Here is a 25,312-nt window from a genome sequence, read left to right on the forward strand (position 1 = left end):
AGTACTTCACAGCTTTAAAAAAAATGCATCCATATATTCAGTATTGTCTTACTTTTTGCAGTGATTAAAGGGATCTTCTTTACTACTGCTGTTAAGAGTTGCTGGATAGTCTCTAAATGGTCTATCCTGAGAAGGACAAAGAAAAGAAAATTAAGGTAGGGAATACACAGAGCAGTTTCTAACTGTGTGTGTGTGTGTGTGCACATAACACATATGAATTTATGTATATATTTCTCCTTTCCAAGGGAATTATAATTTAAACCAACTATATTGGTATGTCCTTCCTTCTATGCATAGCCTTCTTTATAAATGAAGAGCATTCAATGCTTAAAAAGTCAACACTAAGATGAAACCCCAAGAATGACAAATTATGCAAACCTGACATTTCATTTTATCTATATTTTAAAATTAAATAGCCACGTAATCTTTTTGCAATGTGATTGTCACTAGAGTAGGGGATTCTATCATACAATGCCTATCTTAGGGTTATTACAGTTCATGCTGTCACCTGTTATATGAAAGTGGCTAAGCTTCTACCATTCCCAGCAGTTTGAAATACTTCAAAATATGCAGTCAGAGGTGGGTTCCCAATTCGGAAATTAGAAAATCTCTAGGAGTATTTTTAGAAGAAGCACTGATGGGCTTCCCTGGTGGTGCAGTGGTTGCGAGTCCGCCTGCCGATACAGGGGACACGGGTTCGTGCCCCGGTCCGGGAAGATCCCACATGCCGCGGAGCGGCTAGGCCCGTGAGCCACGGCCGCTGAGCCTGCGTGTCCGGAGCCTGTGCTCCGCAACGGGAGAGGCCACAGCAGTGAGAGGCCCGCGTACCGCAAAAAAAAAAACAAAAACGAAGCACTGAGTCTGTATGGGCCATGAAAAGGCAGCTGTTTAAGATTAGGCAGGTGTGTGGATACTCCGACACAAAATGTATACACACCTGAGTAATTACATCATGAAAAATTTCATACCCAAAGATTCAGCAAAGAAACTTCGTGTTGGTAAGCTCAAATGGAGGGAGATCTGTAATTGCAGCGGAGGCTTTTGAGGCAACAAATCAAGTGCTGCTCAGAGGTCACGTCAAGGGGTTAAATGAAGACTCCTGAGCTGTGCAGCAAACGGTAATACTTGTTCACCACACACAGACAGAAGGTTTCCACCCATCAAAGGGCTTAACTCATACACACAACTCTACACATATGCAGCTGTCTCGGGGATGGTTTTTTAAAAGTACCATAAACACACCGAAAGCACAACTCCCTTAGAGAGGACTGAAATAATTACTTAATGACATAGTTTCCCAGCTCAGAACTTTCTTCTGTTTTCACTGCTGTGTGACCATCCTGAGAGGGGCAGCTTGGCACAGCTGTTTCTGGTTCAGTCTTCACTACAAGGGAAGAGCAACAATGAGAGAACTGTTAGGGTTCAATGATGGAAGGACACGTGCGGGCAGAAACAAAAGCTCTTCCATGGAAACTCAGTGAGGACACTACCACAGCAGCTGCTGCAGAGACATGGCCAGGGCGCTGAGACGGCGCCTATCATCACAGGATCAGCAGACAAGGGGAGAACTGTTAGCCTGGGTCTCATGACAAGGTGGGGCAATAAAGTGGCTTTTTAGATATTTCTTAGAGGGCCAACCACAGTGCTATGTGAGATCTCTCTCTCTCTCTCACACACACACACTTGAACAATGCCACATTAAAATACAATGCTGGCCTGTTCTAAGTTCTAATATCCTTTTGCTTATCATCTCTCCAGCTAAGTTTATCAACTTTTAGCATTATCTTAGTGTTCTAAGACACAGGGCAAAAAGCAAAAATCAGATATGTTGTGCTTGGAAAAATCCAAGCTAATCACATGCAGCCTTTTAATATCACCAGATCTACTGATGGAAGAGAGCAATGTCTCAGGAGCATTGTCTTCCTTTACTTTCACAGCCTTCTTTGATCAAAATACTGTGAATACACACTCGCTGCTTCTGTATCAGCATCCCTGCCTTCAGTCTCTTCCCTAACAACCCATTTTGTACATGAGCACCAGAAAAATTTCCTAAAGGACCGTGTTAGTGTCATTTTCCTACTCAACATCCTTCAATAGTTTCATAAAAGCAAGGGTCTACAAATGAGATCTACTAGTGCATCTTTCCTTTTTTTTGATGTGTAACATAACTTGCATAAAATGCACAAATACTAAGGGTACAGTTTGATAAATTTTACCTACGTATTCATCCATGTACCCATCACTCCAATCAAAATAGAGTATTTCCAGTCCTCAACCTGGCTCCCTTACGCTTTTGGCATTCTTTCCTGCCAAAGATAACCACCTTTTGTCCACTTTAAATTTCATATAACTGGAATCATACTGTGCTACCCTTTTGTGTCAGCATCTTTTTAGCTATTAAAAATAACAATGTAATGGACCTTTGGGTGGACATACACATGCGTTTCCTAGCAGTGTATCTGCTGATAGGGCAGATATATGTTTAACTTTATTAGAAACTGCCAAACTGATTTCCAAAGTAATTATATCCATTTGTAGTCCCATGAGCAGTGTATGTGAGTTCCAGTTGCTTCACATCTTTGCCAACACTTAGTAATGTCAGTTCTTTTCATTTTGGTGATAGAATAGTATCTCACTACGGTTTTAACTTGCATTCCCTTGATGACTGATGAGGTTGAACAACTTTTCATTTCCTTAAGAGATATTTCAATATCCTCTTCTGTGAAGTACCTGTTTACATTTCTTGCTCTTTAAAAAAAAATCGGTGTCAGTCTTTTTCATATTGATTTTTAGGTCTGTGTATATTCTGAACAGAACTCCTTTGTCAAATATATCAATTGCAAATTATCTTCCAGGATGTGGCTTGACTTTCACTCTTAATTTTGTCCCTCTAATAAAATGAGGTTCCTAGTGTTAATAAAGTCTAATTTATCAATCTTTTCTTTTATGGCTAGCTTTCTTGTGTGCTCTTTGCCCAAGGTCATGAAGATATTCTCATATTCTTTTAGAAGCTTTATTGTTTTACCTTCACATTTAGTCTATGATCCAATTCGAATTAATTTCTGTTTATGGTGTAAGGCAGGGGCCAAGTTTTGTTTCCCCAAATGGATATATCCAATTAACTCAGCTCTATTTATTGAAAAGAACATCCTTTCCCTACTGAGTCTGCTGACTATATATGCGTGAGTCTATTTCTGGGCTCTTTTTTCTGTTCAATTATTCTTTTTGTTTCTTTTAAAAAATTTTTTATTTTTAAACAATTTTAAAGGTTATTTTCCATTTGCAGTTATTACAAAATATTGGCTATATTCCCTGTGTTGTACAATACATCCTTTGAGCTTATCTTACAACCAATAGTTTGTACCTCCCACTACCCCACCCCTATATTCTGTCTATTCTTGAACCAATACTACACTATCTCAATTACTGTAGCTTTACAGTATATATATATCTGGTGGCCCAAGTCCCCTGGCTTTTTGTTCTTCAAGACTGTCTTAGCTACTCTAGGCCTTGCATTCCCATATACATTTTAGATTTAGCTTGTCAATTTCTGCACAAGCACAAAAACAACAATGTAGGGATTCTGACTGGGACTGTATTGAATCTGTGTCATTTGGGGGGAGGATTAATAACATATCAGGTCTTTCAGTAATATAATTAAATAATATATTTATAATTTATTATATTTATAATGGTATATCCTTCCATTTATTTAGATCTTCTAAATTTCAGAAATGTTTAGTGGGTTGTTAGCAGTTAATTTCTATATAGAAATCAAAATGGCTTTTGTATGTATACAGACTTGTATTGAGTGACCTCACTAATTTCACTGTTAGCAATACATCTTCCCCCAACCCCTAGTGATTCCAAGACTTCAAAAAACAAAAGGAAGGCCTCAGAAAAAGTTCAGATACTCCAGTTCTATAGGTGCAAGTATAGTCACTGTATTTACTTATTGTTTGGCCACACTGCATGGCTTGCAGGTTCCTAGTTTCCCAACCAGGGATTAAACCCAGGCCATGGCAGTGAAAGCGCCTAGCCCTAACCACTGGACCTCCAGGGAATTCCCACAAGTATACTCACTTTAATCTGGCACGCAAACAATTACAAAATTATATAATCAGCATATTCAGGCTGGGATAGCTATTCTACTGGAGAAATGAAAACATATGCTGAGACTTACATATAATAGCCCCAAACTGAAAATAACCCTAATCTCCACTAACAGGAGAAAGGATAAACAAATTATGGTATATCCATCCATCCCTACAATGTGGAATACTACTCACCAACAACATGGTTGAATCTCAAAAACACTGCAGTGAGTGAATGAAACTGGACACAAAAGAACGTATGTTCTTCCATTCACATAAAGTTTAAAAATAGACACAAGTAATCTATCATAATAGAAATCAGAACAGTGGTTGCCTATACGGGATGGGAATTGACTGGAAGGGGGCACAAGGTGATGGAAATTTCTATAGCTTGAATGCAATATTGGTTACTTGGGTTTATGCATTTGTCAAAACTCATCAAATGGTATGCTTAGTATCTTTGCACTTTACACAAAATTTTCCTCAATTAAAATCAAAACAGAGATGCTCTGGCCCCAGTCCAAAATTAATTGAATCAGAATCTGTATGAGGAAGGCCTATGATATATACCTACTGCTGAGAAGAAACGCTGGTCTAGATTAGTATCAATTCTTCCATCAGGACTAGCTAACTTTTCCTATAAGGAACTAATCAGTAAATATTTTAGGTTTTGTGGGTCATATGATCTCAGCTAGAACTACTCAACTCTTGAGGTTGCAGTGCACCTATGGACAATATGTAAATGAATGGGCATGGCCATGTGCTCATTAAAAAACGAGCAGCAGACTGCAGTCAGCCAACCCTTGCTTTGGATGGTCATGCTCTAAGTTCCAAATCCATCTCTTCATAAGACTATTATGAGACATCCTGGCATGCCTGGAAAGTATTTCAAATTCTGACTGTACTGCTTTCTAGTTTTCTAGACTTGGGAAGTATGGACTTAGTATCTCCAAACTTCAGTTTCCTCATTTGCAAAATGGGCGTAATAGCTGTCCTAAAGTACTGTGATAATTAATGATATATATATAAAGCAGCTAGCACAGTGCCTAGTACACTTTAGGCTCTTACACATGGTAGCTATCATTATTGTAGATGTTACAAATGTCAAAATGTGTTAACCCACTGCACTATCTCCATCTACTCAACAGTCAGAAATGTCCCCACTGCCAGCTGCCAAGGTCTGGCCCTACCTACAGCTCCTTTACCGCAACTACATACCCCAGATGAGTCCCTTTAATTGGTCTACTCCCCCAAACAAACCCTCTGAGTCTTTGTCTCTACTGTTCCCTTAATCTGGCATGCCCCTTGACCCCTCCACAGCTAAAAATGCTTCACTCTAAAGTCCAGGTTATAAACCATGTCCCATACAAAGTGCTACACAAAAGTGCTACCCACCTAAACACCCCCAGCTTCCCTGACCAGACATCCTAGATTGAAATACTTCAGCATTCATTTTCCAGATCACTTACCCTGCATGTATCAATCACTGCTTGCTGTCTACTGCAACTCTCTTCAACCTGATTATAAGTTCTTGGAGGGCAGAAATGATGCTTTATACATCTCTGTATTTCCCTTAATGTCAAGTCTATATATAAACACTCTACATATTTTTGAAGTGACCGATTCATGGATGCTGAAATTCAAGGGAGTCATATTACAGTAATGTCTTGCACAAAACTTCTGGGCAAATATACTGTGGGAAACTACATACCTTTTGTAACAGTTGCTGGAGCAGAGCTGGGGACAACTGGAGTTGGGGCAGCTACAGGCAGAATGGCAGGTGATTTGTTGGTAGGAAATGACTGAACCACTAACAGGCAAAAAAGGAGGGGAGGATATAAGAAATATAGAAATTATTTTAATGAAAATGATCTAACTCCCAGGTGGTAGCCCCTCCTTAGGCTACTAGCACAAAAACAATTTCAGTACAACAGATATGGTCCTTTTTTAATACAGTGATTGACAAGGTGGCTGTTTCCTATTAGTACCAGGGTAAATGAGCTGGTATCTTCAACTGTGGAAATGGGAGCTTGTCACTAAACTCAGAAAATAAAAATCCAATTAACCTGCACTCATAAATGCTTAAAATGTAACCCCCCTACTCAACTTAAGAAATGGGCAGTTATTTAGAAGTCAGTGGATCATTTGGGTTTTACTTTCAGTCCTAGAGGTGGTGCCAGGGAGTATGGTGACAGCTCAAGGGCAGGCTAAAAAAGGGAGGAGCGGCCACCACGTGACGGAATACAGACTCTCCCACCAGACAGACCCAGAGACAACCACACCCACAGGTGAAGAACTCACCTTTATTCACAGGCATCAGTATAGTCTGCACACCTCCAGATGTGTTTACACTGAGTGGTTTGAGCTGGCTGGGGATTGTCAGAACAGCCTGCTGGGGATTGGACTGACTGGAATGAATCTTTAACAATCCTAAAATAAGTTGGAAGATAAAGCCAAGCTGAAGATCAGATGCTTCCTTGAAGTTCATGCCCTCTTCAGCATTCATATTTTCTCACAGGAGGACATTCTTAGGACATTTACCCTTTCAATAAAGAAAGAGCTGGAAGCATAAGCCAATGGATGCAGCTGATTTCTCAATGAAGCAATGAGGCAACAATAATGATTTATTTTTACCCTGCTATCATAAAGTAATACAAAAACTTTTGGAAAAGTGGGAATAATAGAAAAGAGAAAAGTCACCCAGAGTCCTACTGCAGAGACAACCCGTATCATCATTTTGAGATAGTTCTTTTCCATGTTTGTTTTATATGACAATTTATTTGTTTTGTATATAGCTGTGATACGTACAAACTGGATGTAAAATTTTGTATTTTGATTTGGGTAACTGTCATTTCCCTACTTAAAAACCTTCTCTGGCTCTGGACTGCCTAGAGAATGTTTCCAAAATTAGTCAAAGCATTCAGAGTCCTTTTTTTGTGTGTGTGTGTGGTACGTGAGCCTCTCACTGTTGTGGCCTCTCCCGTTGCGGAGCACAGGCTCCAGACGCGCAGGCTCAGTGGCCATGGCTCACGGACCCAGCTGCTCCGCAGCATGTGGGATCTTCCCGGACCGGGGCATGAACCCGTGTCCCCTGCATCGGCAGGTGGACTCTCAACCACTGCGCCACCAGGGAAGCCCCCAGAGTCCATTTTAATCTGGTCCTAATTTATCTGCATCTTCTTTACAACAACCTTTACATATCTAATACTTCAGTCTGTCTATTCACCATATCTTATAATTTCCTATCTCTGTGCAGCCTTTATTTTTCAAACCAGATATTCTCCACTTATTTTAGAAGGGGTCATCCTCTCCCACTTTGCTTTAAAAGAATTTCCATACTCCCATTTCCATTATAAAACTATTCTAGACATTCAGAGGGCCAGTAAAAAAAGTGACAAAAAGGAGTACACAAGATAAAACACAAACACATATTATAACAACTACTTAAAAACAGCGACAGACAGGACTTCCCTGGTGGCGCAGTGGTTGAGATTCCAAGCTCCCAATGCAGGGGGTCCGGGTTCGATCCCTGGTTGGGGAGCTAGATCCCACATGTATGCTGCAGCTAGGATTTCGCATTATGCAACCAAGGAGCCTGCCTGCTGCAACTAAGACCTGATGCAGCCAAATAAATAAATAAATTAATTAATTAAATTTTTTTTTTTAAAAAACAGCGACAGAGGCTAAAGATACTTTAAGGCACTGGAATGCAGTTAGCTTGAGTTAAGAAAAGGAATAGTCTTGGGCTTCCCTGGTGGCGCAGTGGTTGAGAGTCCGCCTGCCGATGCAGGGGACACGGGGGCAGGGAAGATCCCACATGCCGTGGAGCGGCTGGGCCCGTGAGCCATGGCCGCTGAGCCTGCGCGTCCAGAGCCTGTGCTCCACAACGGGAGAGGCCACAGCAGAGAGAGGCCCGCATACCGCAAAAAAAAAAAAAAAGAGAGAACAGGAATAGTCTTAAATACTTTCAAGAACAAAGCCTTAAATAAACAAGAAAATCGTTCTTTGGAATAGATGAGTGTTAGATCAGTCAAGTAGTAATTACTTAACTGAGATGTGCCCTCCAAGAGTACAACAATGACCTGGTTTCTTCGTATTTTTAAAATTCTTATTTCTATCAAAACATTACATGCTCATCAGTTGAAAAGTTAAAAAGTGCTAAAAGGCATATAACTAAAAATAGCCATCCTTTGCTCCAACTCCCTGTCTTCATCTGGTTCCCCAGTAGTATACACTTTTAACCTTTTGGTGTTTTAATATTTATCTCAGCATTTTTTAAAAGAATGTGTATATTGTAGGCCTTGATTCATTTTGATGTTACACACTGACTTACTATTAAGGTAGATAAGCACTGTAAGGCATTTTTACCCGCTCTTCCCTCTCCTCCAATATTGGTCTCTATCGATCCAAAGAATATCATGATGCTATGACTCGATCTCATTTTCTGGAGTTAATAATTTCCTTCTTTTTCATTTGCTTATTTAGTTCTCCTTCAACATCTTACTAAAGTCTTCCCATGTCCTTCAAAAATGCTATAAATCACCCTTTATACAGCTCTCCACATGGTCAAACCTCCTAAATAATTTACAGTTCCATTTTTAAAATAAGAGCTATCCTTCCTGGGACTCTCTGATATGCTCTAATTTGGACTGTTGCTTTCTAGGCCTGCTGCAAAGCCTTCATTCAGGGAGCGCCCTTTCACAGTTACCCTGGGAATTCCCTTTGCCTTCCTCTCTATTTTTGTCCTCTTTCTTGGTCTACACCTCTTCACTCTGGTGAAACATGTATTTTAGTTATGTTTTGAGACAAGGTCATAGAAAATACATTTGAAACGTTGTCTGTCAGAAAATATTTCTACCCTCATACTCAGTAAAGATCTGGCCAATTACAGAATTCTAGACTACAAGAATTCCCCCCTAGAACTTTGAAAAGCAATATTCTAGCTTCCAGCACTGCTACTGAGAAGCCCAATGATAATGTAATTTCTGAACTTTTCTGTTTATTTTTCTGACAGCTTTTCAGATCTTCTCCTTGTCACTGGTGTTCTGATTTCATGAACAAACTGTCCCTTCTTGTGAGCCACCTTTCACTCATTGTGCTGGACACTGTGCCTCTTGAACCTGGAAGTTCATGCCCTTCAATTTGGGGATAAACTGTTTCATTTCTTAGATCATTTCTTTCCCATTATTTTCTGTTTTCTTTCTGGAATTCCGTTTAGTTTCATGTTGCCAGGGCTCCCTAATACATCATCGAAGTTTCTTTCTTAGTGTCTACTTCTTGGTCTATTCCCTGTTTCCACCTTGTGCCCCATAGTTTAGTCTAAATGCTGTAGCCAGTGACCTGTTAAAAGGAAAAGGCAGCTCGTGTTACTCCTGAGCTGAAGACCCCACAATGGGTTCTCTTGAAGTAAAAATCAATGTTCTTACAGTGACCTACAAAGGCCCTATGTGATTTGGCCCCCACCACTCTGACTTTATCTCCTGGTTCTCTTTCCCTTGCTTACTCTGCTCTAGTCACAATGGCAATCTTGTTCAAAACAGTTTGTAATGCACACAAAAAATTTAATTGAAAAATTAAAGGTTATACCTCAATTAAAAAAAAAAGGATACACACACACACACACACAAAATGGTCAGTAGAAAACAGTTTGATTCTCTTATGAAAATAATACAAAGTTTCATCAGCAGTATCTCAGGAAACTAGAACTTAAAGCAAGAGACTTCATTTAAAAATCAGAAAAAAGGAGGGCATTCATTTCTTAAACTAGTAATTCTAGTAATTCTATTTCTACAATTTCTACTCCAGTGCTAACCCAGTACCTCTAAACATTCAGTTAGCAGAGAACAAGCACTCCCCACATAAAAACTTGGTCGATTTTAACTGGGAGGTAGAAATCATGGGAAAAATAAACCAGCCTTAATCTTTTGGTCTCTACCCAAAAAGCAAACAAAACATAGGGGCTTGATTTAGACTCATGTATGGAATCTAGTGATAATAAGAAGAACAACAAGAATATCCACAATCTTTTTTTTTTAATACCCAAGAGTCGTTAAGATGATTTATTTATAGACCAAAAAGCTCACAAGCCTATGCTTTTATTTTAGTAAACTACATGCAGTAACAGTGAAGAATACCCACAATCTTTATGCAGAGATAGTAAGGTATGTATGTGTATGTATTTATGTTTGTGTGTGTATATACATGTGTGTATGAATATATATCATATATATATTAGCAATACTAAGTTATTTTTCTGTATACCAGTGCCAGCTGGTAAACTATTATTAATCTGCAACAAGGCAATACAGATACTGAGTGTTCAAAAGTTTTGTAACAGTTTGACTTTGTTGTGATATTTTTATTGTATTTTACAGAAGTATCTGTCTGTACTAGATTATAGTAAAACAAAGTTGACCTTTCAAGTTTGAGAAGTAATGCTGTATATTATATCAGCCCCTGGCATCTGGGACAGTACAATGTAGTCAAACACATTAATATTTGTGGCAAAAGATGAATATTCATATTAAGTAGTATAAACAGCCTGTCACTGGAGGTCAGATTTTGCCCTAAAATTCATTATGGGGAAAAACAACAATAAACAAACCTTTGGTTTTCACAGCTTTTTGGATTTCAGAATTGCAGATAAGGGAATGTGGACTAACAACAATGATGACACTAAAAATGATAACAGCAGCAATTATTTATATAATGGCAACTACATGTCAGACGGTATCCTAAGCATTTTTATATTAACTCATTTAATCGTCTCAACTTTATGAGGTAGGTATTAGGCAATCTGGCTCTAGGATTTGTGCTCTATGTTACCCAAAGAAGTAAAAGGCACACTCTTCCGGGGCCATTCAGGGTGGGCACAGAGAAACGATACATCTTACCAAAGCTCAAGCATGTCATTCTAACACTACCCAATATAATAACTACTGTTAAAAATAGTATCTTGGGGCTTCCCTGGTGGCACAGTGGTTGAGAATCCGCCTGCCAATGCAGGGGACACGGGTTCGAGCCCTGGTCCAGGAAGATCCCACATGCCACGGAGCAACTAAGCCCGTGCACCACAACTACTGAGCCTGCGTGCCACAACTACTGAAGCACTCGCATCTAGAGCTCGTGCTCCGCAACAAGAGAAGCCACCGCAATGAGAAGCCTGCACACCACAACGAAGAGTAGCCCCCGCTCGCCGCAACTAGAGAAAGCCCGTGCACAGCAACCAAGACCCAACACAGCCAAAAATAAAATTAATTTATTAAAAAAAAAATCATGTCTTGGAGTCAACAATGCTAATTTAATTTTATATACTTTGTTTATGAAAGCAAAAAGAGATGTATGTTTTACCATGAGTTCCATGCAAAACTGCTGATAAATACCCAGAAGAGTTCCAGATGGCTAATGTTTTATTATATCAGTTAAGAATTGTTATTCAATCCATAAAAACATTTCAGACTTGAAAATTTACACCTGGATTTTAAATAAGAGTAATTCATCTAAAAGGCAGCTATATGGAAAATGCTGCCGAATTAATGATTTTTAACAATTTATTATTAAAAACTGTTATTATATGTAAGACCTTCCACAAATACTCTAGCCCAAAGAAGGGAGCGAGAAATAATATTATGGTACAACTGACCTGATACTGTGGCCTTTCCAGAGATGGGGTTTGGTGTGGACACCAGGGACGTAGCACTGATGACAGAGGAGGTAGCAGCCTTGCAGGGTCCCATGGTGGCTGGGCTCACACACACTTGTTGCTGCCCAGAAGTTTTCATTACAGAAGTCATAGCAGATGATGAACTGGGAGCTGTTCCTTCCGACTGCTAACCCACAGGACCAGAAATAATAGATATTAAGAAGAAAGTACTATAACTTAGAACAGTGACTGCCATGTAGCATACCCAATAAATATTAGCTATTAGCGGGCTTCCCTGGTGGCGCAGTGGTTGAGAGTCCGCCTGCCGATGCAGGGGACACGGGTTCAAGCCCTGGTTCGGGAAGATCCCACATGCCATGGAGCATCTAAGCCCGTGCACCACAACTACTGAGCCTGTGTTCTAGAGCCCATGGAGCCACAACTACTGGCCCGCATGCTGCAATTACTGAAGCCCAGTTGCCTAGAGCCCGTGCTCTGCAACAAGAGAAGCCACTGCAATGAGAAGCCCGTGCACCGCAACGAAGAGTAGCCCCCGCTCGCCGCAACTAGAGAAAGCCCAAGAGCAGCAACGAAGACACAATGCAGCCAAAAATAAATAACTTAAATAAATAAATTAAAATAAAATGGTGAGTTTTATGGTATGTGAATTATATTTGAATTTTTAAAAAAGTAATATGGCCCAATAGTGTGCCTGATGAATATCTTACATTTTTACTGCTTTATGCTTCATTATGGTTTTCCACTATCATGCTACTTCTCACCTGTTGCGCAGGACCATTTGCTGAGAGGGCTACAGCTGGGGAACTGGCAGTTGTAATAACTCCTCCTGCTACCCTCAGCATCGTGGTTCCAGGCTTTGAGAGTTGTGAGGTGGCTGGCACAGACTTCAATGTGCTATCAGATATTTTCATTAGAGATGCCTGTGCCCCCGGGGCCGCCTGCAGAAATAAAATGGATTGGAGTAATAAGTTACCCTGGTTAATAGGCACAATTTAATCCTTACCTACATACACCCCCCCCAAATACTGCATCCCCAAGAAAGTCTTGCTAATTAAAACTATATGAAGGGGACTTCCCCAGTGGAACAGTGGTTAAGAATCTGCCTGCTAATGCAGGGGACACGGGTTTGAGCCCTGGTCCGGGAAGATCCCACATGCCGCGGAGCAACTAAGCCCGTGCGCCACAACTACCAAGCCTACATGCCACAACTACTGAAACCCGCACACCTAGAGCCTGTACTCTACAACGAGAAGCCACTGCAATGAGAAGCCCGTGCACCGCAAAAAAGAGTAGCCCCCGCCTGCTGCAACTAGAGAAAGCCCGCGCACAGCAACAAAGACCCAACACAGCCAAAAATAAAGAAAAATAACAAAAATCAAGAATAATCAATACACACATGGGTAAATCTCAGAAACATTCTGTTCAACAATAAAAGCTAACATAAAAGACTATATACTATATAATTTTGTTGATATGAAGTTCAAGAACAGGCAAAAGCTAATCTATGGGGCTTCCATGGTGGCACAGTGGTTGAGAATCCGCCTGCCAATGCAGGGGACACGGGTTCGATCCCTGGTCTGGAAAGATCCCACATACTGCGGAGCAACTAAGCCCGTGCGCCACAACTACTGAGGCTGTGTGCCGCAACTACTGAAGCCCGCGCACCTAGAGCCCGTGCTCCACAACAAGAGAAGCCACCGCAATAAGAAGCCTGCGCACCACAACGAAGAGTAGCCCCTGCTCACCACAACTAGAGAAAGCCCGCGTGCAGCCACGAAGACCCAACTCAGCCAAAAATAAATAAATTAAATAGTTTTTTAAAACATCTAATCTATGGTGACAGAAAAATGGTGATAGAAAAAAACTGGAAAGAGAAATGAGGGTATGTTTTAGAGTAATGGAAATGCTCTATATCATGACTGGGATAGTGCTTGCAAGAGCATACCCATTTGTCCAAATTCCCTGAGCAGTATATTTGTGATCTGTGCATTATTCTATGTAAATTATACCTTAATAAAAGGCAACAGCAAACATCTTAGCTGTGGCAGAACAGAAAGAAAGTCACTGCACTGGCTGCAACATGAGCGGATTAGAAGAAATTAGCTAAGATTTTAAAGAATTCTAGGGCCTCATACCTGTTTAAAACAGCAAAGAGCATCTGACCAAAGGGAAGTTAGTACTCAAGGAAACCAAATGCTGGTAATTTGAAAAGATCAACAAAACTGATAAACCTTCTAGCTAGACTGATCAAGAAAAAAAGAGAAGATACATAACTATCAAAGTCAAGAATGAAAAAGGGGACATTACCAAAGATTCTACAGACATTAAAGGATAAGGGAAAATTATGAACAAGTTTGTTCCAAGAAATTCGACTACTTAGATGTAATAAAAAAAAATTCCTTTAAAGATATAAACTACCAAACCTCCTTAAGACAAAATAATGTGAATAGTCAGTCTTATCAATATATCTATTAAATAAATTGAAATTGTAGTTAAAAACCTTCCCAATTAGGAAAACTGCAAGCCATTATGGCTTCACTGGTGTATTCTGAACGGTTAAGGAAGAAATAATACCAAGTTGACACAAACTCTTCCCCAAAAAGTGAAGAGGAGGGAGAAGTTTCCAACTCATTTTATGAGGCCACATTACTCTGATACCAAATCCAGACAGAGGGCTTCCCTGGTGGTGCAGTGGTTGAGAGTCCGCCTGCCGATGCAGGGGAAACGGGTTCGTGTCCCGGTCTGGGAAGATCCCACATGCCGCGGAGCGGCTGGGCCCGTGAGCCATGGCCGCTGAGCCTGCGCTCCGCAATGGGAGAGGCCACAACAGTGAGAAGCTCGCGTACCACACACACACACAAAAACCCAAACCAGACAGAAATTACAGTGAAAACTACTGACCAATATCCCTTGCAAAAATTCAAATTCAATTCAACAATACATTAAAAGAGGATAACATATCACAACCACGTAGGGTTTATTCTAGGAACGCAGGGTTGGTTTAACATTTGAACAATCAATGTAACTCACCTTATTAACAAACTAAAAAAGAAAAACCATAGGATCCTCTCAATAGACACAGTAAAAGCATTTGACAAAAATCCAATATCATTTCATGCTTTGAGAACTGCTGATCTACATTCAGTCATAAAAAGTGCATTATTTGTTGATATCCACACTGTCTATATCCTTCTACACTTTGTTTCATTTGGTAAGTTTTTGAGATTTAGCTACAGATGATTATGATATCCCTCGCCCAGTTAAAATTCCCTGTCATTATTCTTCCACCTATGCTAAAGACGCTGTAGAAACATACACCAAACTCCCTATAGCATTTACTTACGATATGGATATCGTGGCTGAAATCACCTATAACGCTATTCAGAATCTCCTATATGAAGTCCCTCCAGAGAAATTTTAGAATGAAGTGTCTAGAAAATCTTTGTTTCTTCTAAGAAAATATTGTGTGGTTATTTTTTTTCCTCTCACAAATAGTGTGAATTTTATAACTTATCATTTGTCTCATTTTGCTTCGGCAAATTTTATTAAATATACAGGACATTACTGTTTGCATATCTAAACAACTCTCTGGTCTTATCTTCTCATTCTACTTATATTTTCCCAAATCTTATGATTTTATTCTTATTTTTCTATACTATTTTATTGCTTATTTTCTTAGGTAATGATAATTTCTTTGTGGAAAGAGACAAGCTGTAAATATTTGTGTGTGTGTGTGTGTGTGTGTGTATTTACCTGGGTAAACAAAGTGGTTTTTTGTCCAGAGATGACTTTTAACGTTTGCTGTCCTTGTGCAGAGGATGTGCTGACTCCCAGTGTTCCTTGCACCACTGACCCCGTAGTCAGCTGTTTTCCAGATGTCTGGGGTGATGGCTGGCCAACTAAAAACGTGCCCTAAATTACAAACAAACAAAGACCTGATCAGTAATTTGTTAAGTTCAAATGACTTGCTCTGATTCTTTAAATCACAAGGTCCCATATTATAAGCGACAATACTACCCTTCAATTCTACAACTCATCAAAATGATTAAAAAGAATAGCTCTGCTCTCAGTGTCACTACTAACAGTTATCCCCACTTCTCAAACTTTGCACTGGAGTTACAGAGCAGGCTGTTGGAAGCTCAAGTTTTACAATCTAGTCCCCTCATAGCTGGATTTAATCCTTCAGACTGATAACTATCTACTCTCACTAAGAACATCTAGAACCAAAATTCCATTCCCTTCCTTAGAGAGGAGCCAAGACCAGCGACAAGGGGAAAGAAAGGAGGCAGAAGCCTGTTCCTAATCTTGAATCCAATGGAACTCCAAACCATAACTTGATACTATCTCTCTGGTTACGTCTAGGAGAAAATTTTCAACTGCACATTAATACTATTCCAAATCCACGAGAGGCAACAGCATAGCAAAAATCTTTCAGAAAGATCTGGGTTTAAATCCAAACCCTACCACTAGGCTTAGCGGAGAGATCTTGGATAAGTTACGTAGGTCCTTCTGAATCTCCACTCGCTTTTCTCTCAAAACAAAGCAAACCCAAAATAATACAGATTTATAACATGACTAAAATGTTAGTATTGACGCCTGATTCCAGAGCCGTAAAGGTAAATCCACTATAATTAAAGGCAGTCATTAAATAACTGATTTAAAAGATACCAGTCACAAATGAGCAGACCTGAGGGGTTTGCTTGAGGATGTAAGATGTGTAAGTCAGGTGCTGGGATATCCCTCCAGGGCCGGCAGGGCTCTGGGCTCCTCCAGTTCCTCCTCCACTGCCACTGCCACCACCACCGCTACTGGCAGCTGAGCCAGACTGGAGGTCTGAAAACACAACCAATGACAAAGTATTAAGAGAAGGCTTAAGAGAAAAAACAGATGAGCCCAGAGAGATGTTTCCCTTAGGGCTCCACTCCTTCCCTTTCCTCCTTTCCTCCTTTTTTTTTGTAATATACAAGTTTGTGACAAGAGTGAGAACTTTCTAACGCTGAAGACTGAAATATATTTACGTTTGACTAAATGATGGTCGACTAGTTCAGCTCTGAGTACTGTACTACAATGAAGAACTTATCTTTGCAAGTGTTTTAGCTTAGTTGTGAGAGATCGAGAGTCAGATACATTTTCTAACCAAGTGTTTTTAACCAACACTTAAATGTGCTCAGAGAAGTGCTCCCAAACTTTCTGGCATCTGATTCAATTTCAGTGAAACTGCTGGAATTTAGTGTAATTTTGCAATACTCTCTCTTTTCCATCTCCCCCCCTGCTCTGGAAAAAACCAAGACTTTCTTCATATTTATAACGACGCCAGGTCTTTTTTGCTTTTCAAATTCCACTTTAAAGCCTTTGTACCCTTTTTACTTCCCTTTTGGTGACATTACATATGTAAACTACACTCTAAGTAGCTCTCTGGATGAATTTTGGAAGACTTACATTGTCTTTCTCTTACATATCTAAATTTTTGATACACCACTACTTAGGTATGAGGAAAAAACACCAGGGTAAGAGTGGAAATCGCCCATTACAGTCAGTAAACAAAATGGCTGACCAGCTTTTGAAACTGAGTCCCCCTAAAACCAAATTCCCCTGCTGAGTTTATGATTAATCTCTCTATCCAAAACTTTATTCCCTTTCTTGTCCCCTCTGACCTCAATTCTGTGCTAACTGAACATTAATCAACCAGAGTCAGATGACTAAACCTGCCGTTGTTAACAACATCATTAATGTACTAAAAGTGCTGTTGTAGATAACGTCGCTAAGGTAAAAACTCAGATTGTTTCCCTAGGGCAAGATGAGCTAATAGACCCCCAAGCCATGGACCACCTGGCCAGAGAAATGTAAACCAGAGACATCCTGACACCCAAAACTACGATTAAGAAACATCACAAGATGATGATTAACCCCCGCTTCTTTGTTCCTCCCCTTTAAATACCCTGAACTCAAAGACCAAGTTGGAGTGGATCTGAGACTTGTTTCCCACTCCCTTGCTTGGTGCCCTGCAATTAACACTAACTTTGCTGCAAACTCCCACTGTCAGGAATGGTTTTCTGTACCACGGGCACACGAGCTCTTGCTTGATTACAATTACAACACTGCACTTTGGCAAGTGACTAATTTCAAATGAACCTAACTGCTGTACCAACTATACTTCTGACTCAGATGGAAATAATTCCTCTTACCCTTTCCTTTTCAACACTACCCAAATTGTTTTTCTCTATATGTCAAAGCAAAAGTTTATATAAGCCTAGATAAACCACCTAATTTCCTTGGGGCTTTACATCTTACACACTAAGGCTGAGCCTGTATTTCTCTTGCCATCTCCAAACCTAGCAAACTTAAGTCGCACATCTAAATAATGGCAAGCAGAGACACTTGATTCCAATCCTATTCCCATCCCCTTCAAAATAAAAACAGGCGTCCAGCAATCTTCTCAGGTGTCACCAGTTTTCAGATACCACTGACAGGAAGAAGTCTTCTTTATTTCCAGCTCACATATACAGCTTTCTCCCAACACAGGCTCAGTAGCCATACCTCTTCACTGTAATTTGTTCCCAAACCCAGACTCTGAGCAGATAAATCCAAGACAACAGTGTCACCTCCTAAGACTATGATTATTTAAACTCACTTCTAGTTAAAATGTGTGCATGTTTTAAATCCATTTGAGCAAACAGAGCTATGAAAATGCTTCCTGAAACAGGTAAGAACTGCCCCTCAGGTGGATGAGATGAACGTACCCAGAGACCCAAGAACCAAATGATTTAATGATGGACTAACTAGAATTGTTGGTAGCCCGCAGGATGGCTCCTTGAGGGATCAGCAGCAGTTTTCCTTTTCCTGAAGGGTTCTTGCTGTTCGTTGTAAGGTAGAGCTTAGTGCCAGGAGGCAAATTTGCCAAGTTGGCCAAATTAGTGGCTGGCAGCTGCAATGTCGCCATTACTAAAATGGTGAAGGGAATAGAGGGAAAAAAAGAAAGAGGAAAAACATTAAGATAAATTGGAACTGAGGGCAATGCTATCTCTAAAATTAAAACATACACAGAGTAATAAAATACTTATTCAAAAACACTAACAAACAATAAACTCTACAGTTTGCTTCCTAGATGCACAGTGCTTTAAAGGCTGACATTTTTCATTATGTTGCTAATTAAAATATTTACATACCAGAAGAGCTTTCTACAAACTATAAAGAAATTTATATCTGTATATAGAGTGACCATATGTCATGGTTTGCCCAAAGCCGTTACAATTTATACCTACGTCCCACTATAATTAATAGTGACTCTTAACTCTCAAAAGTACTGTTGTTTAGACAGTCAATAAAATAATCACCCTCTCTATGGATGAATACACATTTGCTTCTCATTTGTTTAAAGCCCCTTTATAGTCAATTTCTAGTAACGATGAATCTACTGATTTGAAACAAGACTTCTAGTCTCCCTCACTTTCTAAGAACTAAAAAATGCTACAGTCAACAACTGGCACATATACTATGAAACTATAATTCATCTTTTAAAAGTCTCACCTATGTCAAACAGCTTTCACTAACCCCTTAGAATTTACTTCTCGATGCACATTGCTGTGATACCTCTAAACATGAAAACTTTCTGCAGTTACTTTGTTTTTGAATCTCCAGGAACTGAAGCCTACAGGACCATGTGAGTCCCACAGGGAAAGGACTCTCAGCCTCCTGCCACCTGCTAGAGTAGTCCCTCTCAGGACCACTTCACTGTGCAAAGCTTTGGGAGGCAGGAACCCTGGAAGCTGCACCCAATATCAGGGACTGATATTAAACTGAGGGCCATCCCTCTTCATTATGACCAGAACTAATCTCATCTTACACCACTGTGCATCGCAGCCACGCCAGGACTGCAGACCTCTCTGCCACCCGCACCCGGAGTCCCATCTCCACACGGCTCACGGTCCCTGATCTGAACCATCTCCTCATGCTTTCTTCCTTCCCTGACTCTTTCACCAGGCACCCCACTCCAGGAATTCCTGCTGTGATCACTACACCCTCTAGAACATCAACCTCCTTGAACATTATCTCTTTTTGTGGTAATTAAACTCATCAGTCCTCTGAAGATAAGACTTCCCCAGAAATCCGCTAGCTACGGGCTGTTTTCTGTCTTACCTCAATATCAGAGGGCTAGGACCAGGAAAGGAACATTTTTGCTCTCCAGTTAGACTTTCAGACCATTATCACGGCTCATGCCAGAGGGGGAGAAAAAAAAGCCCTGCCTCTTTTGAGGCTCCTACTTAGCTATTCCATCTCCCTCTCTTTTCTGCTCTAATTTACTGAACTCCCAAGTCACTTCCCCTCATTAGCTGAAGGCGGACTCCAGACTCAAAGTATTGTGCTCTGCGCTAAAGGCTCATTCTCAGTGACAACACTATAGATGACTTATTTAATTCTCTGCCTTCTCAGTGCTATATCTTCCAAACTCCAAAGGTCACTTCTTCTGGCCCATCTCAAACACTCATTTTTAATGCCACAAAAGAACTTTGTCATCAGCAGCAATTCTTCACCTCTGAAATCTTTATTTTGGACCTCCACTACCCTCCCAACTCACTGCTACCATTCTTTAGCCTCATCAAGACCTTTAAAAATTAGTAAATATCAAATACCTGAGATATATTTCTTCATGCACTCACAGAAACAAACACTAAGGACTAAAACACATTCAAAGTATTTAAACTTTTGTTTAGTAGAGAATGCCTTAGTCAAGTATCTCAAAATGCTGCTGGCAAATGACCATACCAAGACTGTACGTCTGAAATAGAACGCAACGTGGAAATAAGGACAAATGAGAATTATTCTTCAGACTTGAGAGCAGTATCAAGAAACACCCTCTATTTTTACCATTCTTGCTCATACCCACACATGCGCACACACAACTTAGAGCAAAAGCCTTACAGGCCTCTATGTAAAATGTTACATGAAAAAGATTAACATGTTTTTATATACTCCTTAAAACATCAACAACCTAGGTTTTTCTAGAGAGAACCAAATAGCAAATAAAATCACTAGCACAGAGCGTTTTGGAAGGGGCTGCTGCTGAAAGGGCCCCCGATTAGTATCAGTTACCTGAACCCTGGGATCCACTCTTCTGAGGGCCAGCAGCAGTGACCTGAGCCTTGGTTAAGGCTTGCATCGGCTGAGCGACAATGGTTCCTCCACCTCCACTCACAATTGCCTTGGCAACTCCTTGGGTCACAACTTGCTTTGGACCAACTGCTTTGGCGACAGACGAGCTGGCCTTGGCTACGAGGATCTGGCCACCACTGATTGCCACTGCCTGCTTCACTGCCGAAGGTAGGGTAGACCCAACTGGAACCCCAACAACCTGTTCAAAACAGAGGAGAACCCAGCAGTGCTTCTTCTCATAGTCCCATGAGGGGTCTTAAAGCAGCACAGTCACTTCCAGCAAAGAACAAAAGCAAACCCCTAGATAACAACACATGGAGTCTAATTCAATCATCTAGGAATTCTACCTATGATGTGAACAGCAGTATTTCTCAGTCTGGATTTTATTACAATAAAATGTTACAGCTTTTGTCTTAACCCCAGCTACTATCTATAACCTATTTTAATTATAAAAAGTAATGTGTGTTTTTTTTTTAAAAAAAAAACACCGGAAATACAGAGATATAAAGAAAAAAACTCTACTCATCAGAAATAATCTCTTAATTTTTTTTTTTTTTTTTTGCGGTACGCAGGCCTCTCACTGTTGTGGCCTGTCCCGTTGCAGAGCACAGGCTCCAGACGCGCAGGCGAAGCGGCCATGGCTCACGGGCCCAGCCGCTCTGCGGCATGTGGGATCTTCCCGGACCGGGGCACGAACCCGTGTCCCCTGCATCGACAGGCAGACTCTCAACCACTGCGCCACCAGGGAAGCCCTCTTAATATTTTTAATGTAGTATTTACTTCTGATTCTTTTAAATGTACATTTTGAAACGAAGATTAGGATACATATAGTTTTATAATTTTTAAATTTAACATCATGTTACAACCATTTCCACTGTTATTTTCCAAAAACGTTTGAGATGACCAAAAAATAATGTATTAGAATAGATATGCCATAATCTAAGTATTTCACTACTGTGTGACTATTCAGATAATTTTAAATTTCGCATTATGAAAAAACTGCAATAAACATTCTCATATATGAACTATAAACTCCACTACATACTTTTAAATATCACCTTTTCAGTAACCCCTTCTGTGTTATCCCCATCTGAAGCAATATTTCTCCATCACTAGAACATCTAACAATTCATGTCATTTATTATATGGTATGACATGTGACACCTCTTCCAACTTATTTTTTTTAAAAAGTTATCTTTTTCGGGCTTCCCTGGTGGCGCACTGGTTGAGAGTCCGCCTGCCGATGCAGGGGACATGGGTTCGTGCCCCGGTCTGGGAAGATCCCACATGCCGTGGAGCAGCTGGGCCCGTGAGCCATGGCCACTGGACCTGCGCATCCAGAGCCTGTGCTCCGCAACGGGAGAGGCCACAACAGTGAGAGGCCCGCGTACCGCCAAAAAAAAAAAAAAAAAAAGTTATCTTTTTCTATACTTTCTAATCTTTCCTTTTCTTAAAGGTAGACATTTCATTAAAAAAGAAAAAGTATAAGCTAGAAAAACATTTAATTCAATTAAAAAAAAAAATCCCAGCACCCAAAGAATGAAAGTTAGAAGTACCTAGTTCTAAAAATACCGTAAATTTTTTCAAGTAAAAGAATACTTCAGAGCTCTTTTAAAACAAGGTCAATAGTACAATGTTCAATTAGAAGAAACAACTTAATTAATGGAAAATTGGGGCAGTGTTTCACACTCCCTAATTCTTTATTTCATAAAAAGAACTTCTCACCAGAAACTAGATAAAAAGACTTTTACATTCTTTTTTAAGAATGGAAAAGATCTGTCTTCTAAAGGCAAAAAAGATAAAGAAGAAAGTACTTTTCAACCATCAGATTGGAGGGGAAAATTTTAAAGCCTGATAATACCAAGAATTGGCTAGAGGATATGGGGAAACAGGAACTTTTGTTCACTGCTGGTAGAAAGGTAAATTTGTACAGCCACTCCAGAGAAGTACTAGGATATCTACTAAAATTGAAAATTCACCCTCTACTGGTAGGGATATATCCCAGAGAAATCTTAGACATGTGCTCAAGGGAACATACACAGAAAGTCCAAGGTAGCATTATTTGTAATTACAAAAAATTGTAAGTAATCTTAATGTCTACAAAATGAAATATGCTTCATGTCTATAGATAGAGGAATGGATAAAATGTGGTATAAGACAGACTGACGGAATAGCATTCGTTAGTTACAATGAATGAACTGGAACTATATATATATCAACATCAACAGACTTTGCAAGTACAAATATTGAGTGAAAGGGGAGTTGCAGAAAAATATGAGTATAAATATCTTTTATGTAAATCTTCAAAATTCACAACACTACATGTTACTTACGGCTATTACGTATGTAATAAAAAGTATGGACTGTCAAGCTACACATCCAAATTCATGACTGTTGTTTTGGGGAAGAACGAAGTGGACTGCAACTTTATCAGTCATATTTTATTTGGAGAAAAAAATGTTGAATTAAATATGAACATGTTAATTCACAGTGGAGGATATGTGGATATTGATTATATTATTCTCTGTATTTACTGAAATTTTAGAATCTTCCCAAATTAAAAAATAATAGCATTACCTAAGGTAGAACAAAATGTCAAACCATATAACAACTGATGAATGGGATTTTTAAGTTAAATAATCACTAAATCATACATGGTTCCTTTTCAAAGAATGTGAATATAGTAAAATACACTTGTCATGTGCTTGGACAATATGGCTGATGTAAAGAAAATGGTCCCCTAATCAATTGTTATAAACCAGTGTATCACAGAGGAAAGAGTATAGGTTTTTATAAGCAGTCAGACCTGCTTTCCCAGTTTTGTTCCATCAGTTAGTAGCTGCACAGTTATTTAACCTCTTTGAGTTTTAGCTTTAGATATCTCATCTATAAAATACCTCATAAGATCATGAGGCATAAATGAAAATAAGTTTATAAAGTGCCTAGCCAGCATGATGTACACAGTAAACGACAGCTGCAGCCAGCACAACACTTGTTACTATGAACTGAAGACTGGTGATCTATGAGACTACGTAGAGACTCAGGACAGAAAGCCAAAGGATAAACACCTGTCACTATCTTCAGCATTTGGCCAGGGCAGAGGACCTTGATCTTAAGGTTCAGTTAATCAAACAGAAATCAAAATATATAGATAACAGCTCGTATCTGCTTTAATATTCTAGGAGAAGATCAGCAAAATGCTGGTAACTGCTGAAATGGAATAATGGACATGTAGGATTCATTAAAATAGCCTCTGCACTTTTATGTACGTTTAAGGAAGGAGGGAAAGAAAGGAAGAAACAAAACAATCAAAGAGGGCTTCCCTGGTGGCGCAGTGGTTGGGAGTCTGCCTGCCGATGCAGGGGACGCGGGTTCGTGCCCCGGTCTGGGAGGATCCCACATGCCACGGAGCGGCTGGGCCCATGAGCCATGGCTGCTGAGCCTGCGCGTCCGGAGCCTGTGCTCCGCAATGGGAGAGGCCACGGCAGTGAGAGGCCCGCGTACCGCAAAAAAAAAAAAAAAAAAAAAAAAATCAAAGAACCAATGGGTTGGGGGGAGAAATAAGTTCATCTAGAATGGAGAAGAGAAAACTCCCAGCTATTCTGGCCTGGTTAAAACAATCCCTGATGATTATCCAAATCTCTTCATTCTGACTGTATGAGCCTCATTATATAGGCAACATGGAGTGTTACTGTAGCTACAGAGCTGGGCACACTCATTCCCCCTAGAGATGTGGAGATATACAAACTCTTCTTACTAATCAAGAACTTTTCTCTGCATTGATAAAAAAAAAAAAGCTTCTTAATCCAGAAAATTATTTTTAAGGTATGGCAGAAACTGCCAGCTGAACCCCAATATGTATTCTTTGCTTCTCTCTCATAGTAACAGAACCCCCGATTTTCAGCTAGGGACATGGCCACACAGAATACCTACTATATTTCCCAACTCCTTCACACCTAGGTCTGACATCTCATTTCTGGCTAAAGGGACGTGAACAGAAGTGATGAGTGCAAATTTTTGGTTCGCTCTCCCCAAACCCTCTTCCCTTCCCTTTTCCTGCTGGCCAGAAATGTGAACACGGTGGCATGAGAGGAAGTGGCTATCATAGCCCACAAGCTGAAAACCAAATTTTGAAAATGACAGAGCAATGAGATGGAGTCTAGATTCTTGATGATTGTGGATCCAACACAGCAGGGCCGCTTACCAGACTTTCATGTGTGAGAGAAGTAAACTCATTTAAGCTCCTGGTTTGGGAATTTGTTATAGTAGTTGAACTTTTTTCTAAGACGTCTGTCTTTACATTTCCTAAATATATCACACTTAATAATCCCTTGTATAAGCTAAATTACACATAATCTATTTTCATGTTCCTAAATTAACAAAGAAAGCAAAGATCTTAAAGGAA

At 39.9% G+C, this 25,312-nt stretch overlaps 1 protein-coding gene across 8 annotated transcripts in view; it reads right to left on the reverse strand.

Annotated features, from left to right (window-relative positions):
* Window positions 1-25,312, reverse strand: part of YEATS2 (YEATS domain containing 2) — a 109,011-nt gene that overhangs the window by 9,014 nt on the left and 74,685 nt on the right. For 6 of the 8 annotated variants that reach the window (XR_009563745.1, XM_060298359.2, XM_060298362.2 and 3 more), the window contains 10 exons: window positions 20,848-21,106; window positions 18,538-18,699; window positions 16,445-16,590; window positions 15,511-15,669; window positions 12,519-12,695; window positions 11,737-11,923; window positions 6,396-6,524; window positions 5,806-5,904; window positions 1,282-1,384; window positions 53-126 (listed from right to left, as the gene is read on the reverse strand). Coding sequence is in view for 7 of the 8 variants with exons in the window: in XM_060298359.2 (XP_060154342.1) it covers window positions 53-126; window positions 1,282-1,384; window positions 5,806-5,904; window positions 6,396-6,524; window positions 11,737-11,923; window positions 12,519-12,695; window positions 15,511-15,669; window positions 16,445-16,590; window positions 18,538-18,699; window positions 20,848-21,106 (1,495 nt within the window). In the remaining variant the exon portion in view is untranslated. The remainder of the gene's footprint in view (window positions 1-52; window positions 127-1,281; window positions 1,385-5,805; window positions 5,905-6,395; window positions 6,525-11,736; window positions 11,924-12,518; window positions 12,696-15,510; window positions 15,670-16,444; window positions 16,591-18,537; window positions 18,700-20,847; window positions 21,107-25,312) is intronic. The other 2 variants (XM_060298363.2, XM_060298361.2) reach the window with 1 other exon arrangement.

The sequence above is a fragment of the Globicephala melas genome, chromosome 4 (assembly GCF_963455315.2).
Source record: "Globicephala melas chromosome 4, mGloMel1.2, whole genome shotgun sequence".
In the NCBI taxonomy this organism is placed as follows: Eukaryota; Metazoa; Chordata; class Mammalia; order Artiodactyla; family Delphinidae; genus Globicephala; species Globicephala melas.